Source organism: Terrapene carolina, unplaced genomic scaffold, assembly GCF_002925995.2.
Source record: "Terrapene carolina triunguis isolate 2854851 unplaced genomic scaffold, T_m_triunguis-2.0 Scaffold34466, whole genome shotgun sequence".
Classification (NCBI taxonomy): Eukaryota; Metazoa; Chordata; order Testudines; family Emydidae; genus Terrapene; species Terrapene triunguis.
In genome coordinates this window covers 576-2042 of record NW_020698817.1, presented here as the reverse complement: position 1 = coordinate 2042, position 1467 = coordinate 576, and the positions used below count along the sequence as shown (strand labels likewise).

Here is a 1467-nt window from a genome sequence, read left to right as displayed (position 1 = left end):
AACGCAGGCAGCTTTTAGCAGGGGCTTGTCAACCTGGGGTGAGCAACCCCCGCAGTGCCGCTGAAAGAGGATGAATCACAGCCCCGGGTCCTCTCAGTCACGCACAGGCCACTTCCCTGGCACGTCTCGGGTCAGCAACCCACCAGATCTCTGCTCGGCCATGGAGACGTCTGGGGTAACCCAGTCAAACTGACAGAACCTCAGGCGGGGAAAAGTGGTGTCACTTCGCAATGTATAATGATTGGAGTGGGGGGGGCTGGGAGCCAGGACTCCTGGGTTCAATCCATGGCTTGGGGACGAAAGTGGGGCCTACTGAGTTGGAGGGGGGTGGGAGTCAGGACTCCTGGGTTCTTCTATCTCACTTGGTGACGCACATAATAAAGAATAATAACAGAAGGCGTTTATTAAAGAAAGCAGCTACTAACCCAAACAGTCTTCTACACAGCTCTCGGTCCAGAGTGGGCTTCCTTGTTTACCAGGGACACCACATTGGCTGGAGCGATATGCTGCACACAGCGCCATCTAATGGCTGAATGACATACTGCTAGGAAACATGCCTGGAAAGGTTTCAGAGTAGCAGCCGTGCTAGTCTGTATCCGCAAAAAGAACAGGAGTACTTGTGGCACCTTAGAGACTAACACATTTATTTGAGCATAAGCTTTCGTGGGCTAGTGAATAGGATGATATCGCCATCTAGTGGCCAGATGAATTACTACAGCAGCCACCTGCTGACTCCCAGCTGGGGGAATTACTCCCTTTGCTCAGCTGGTGGTAGGCATCTGGGATTTGATGCTGCAGGTCCTGGCTTCCTCCATGGGGCTCAGTTCTCCTTCTCTTCCTCATGTTCCTTCTTCCTTGAGGGGTCAGCAGTTCTGTGGATCTCAGCTGGGGGAGGAAACGCAGATGTCATTCTGCCATTGAAAAGGCCCAAACAACCACAAACTGGGCTTGAGTTTGGGGCTGCCCCACAGCACGTGGGTTCTGGGGACCTCAGGGGATGGGAGAGCTCCTCACAGGTGTCTGCCCCTCTAGGAGGCCAGAGGATCATCCCATGTTCACATGAAAAGTGGCAAATGGGACACAAGGCTTTTCCCCTCTAGGAGATGCCAGCTGTAATCCATCCTCAGATCTAGGGGACTGGCTGGCTCGGGAGGGCAGGGAATTTTCCCTATAAGGTGTGCCAGCTCCAATCTGGCCCCAGGATAGGGGAACTGCCTGCTTCGGGGGGGACGGGGAATGTGACATGAGGCCTTTCCCCTCTAGCACTGCAATCCTCTTACCCTACTGATGCTCACCTGTGGGGCTCGGCGTCTCTTTGAGCAGCGATGCTAAGAAGCCGCAGTGCTGGGCGGGCGATGTCCCCTTGGCCTGGGGCGGCTCTGTGCTGATGCGGACGAAGTTCTGCTCCTTGGAGTTGTAGAGGGGCCACTGCTCCTTGCTGCCCTCTGACCCTGTGGGGTTCCTGGG

The 1467-nt window shown here is 55.2% G+C and overlaps 1 protein-coding gene across 1 annotated transcript in view; it reads right to left on the bottom strand.

Moving 5' to 3' along the window:
• Positions 1 to 623: 623 nt before the first annotated feature.
• The window catches only part of LOC113405231 (acetylcholinesterase-like), a 1413-nt gene continuing 569 nt past the window's right edge, over positions 624 to 1467 (bottom strand). Inside the window, exons 2-3 of the mRNA XM_026646224.1 lie at positions 1296 to 1462; positions 624 to 885 (exon numbers count right to left, since the gene is read on the bottom strand). Of these exons, the coding sequence (XP_026502009.1) occupies positions 821 to 885; positions 1296 to 1462 (232 nt within the window). The 3' untranslated portion in view covers positions 624 to 820. The remainder of the gene's footprint in view (positions 886 to 1295; positions 1463 to 1467) is intronic.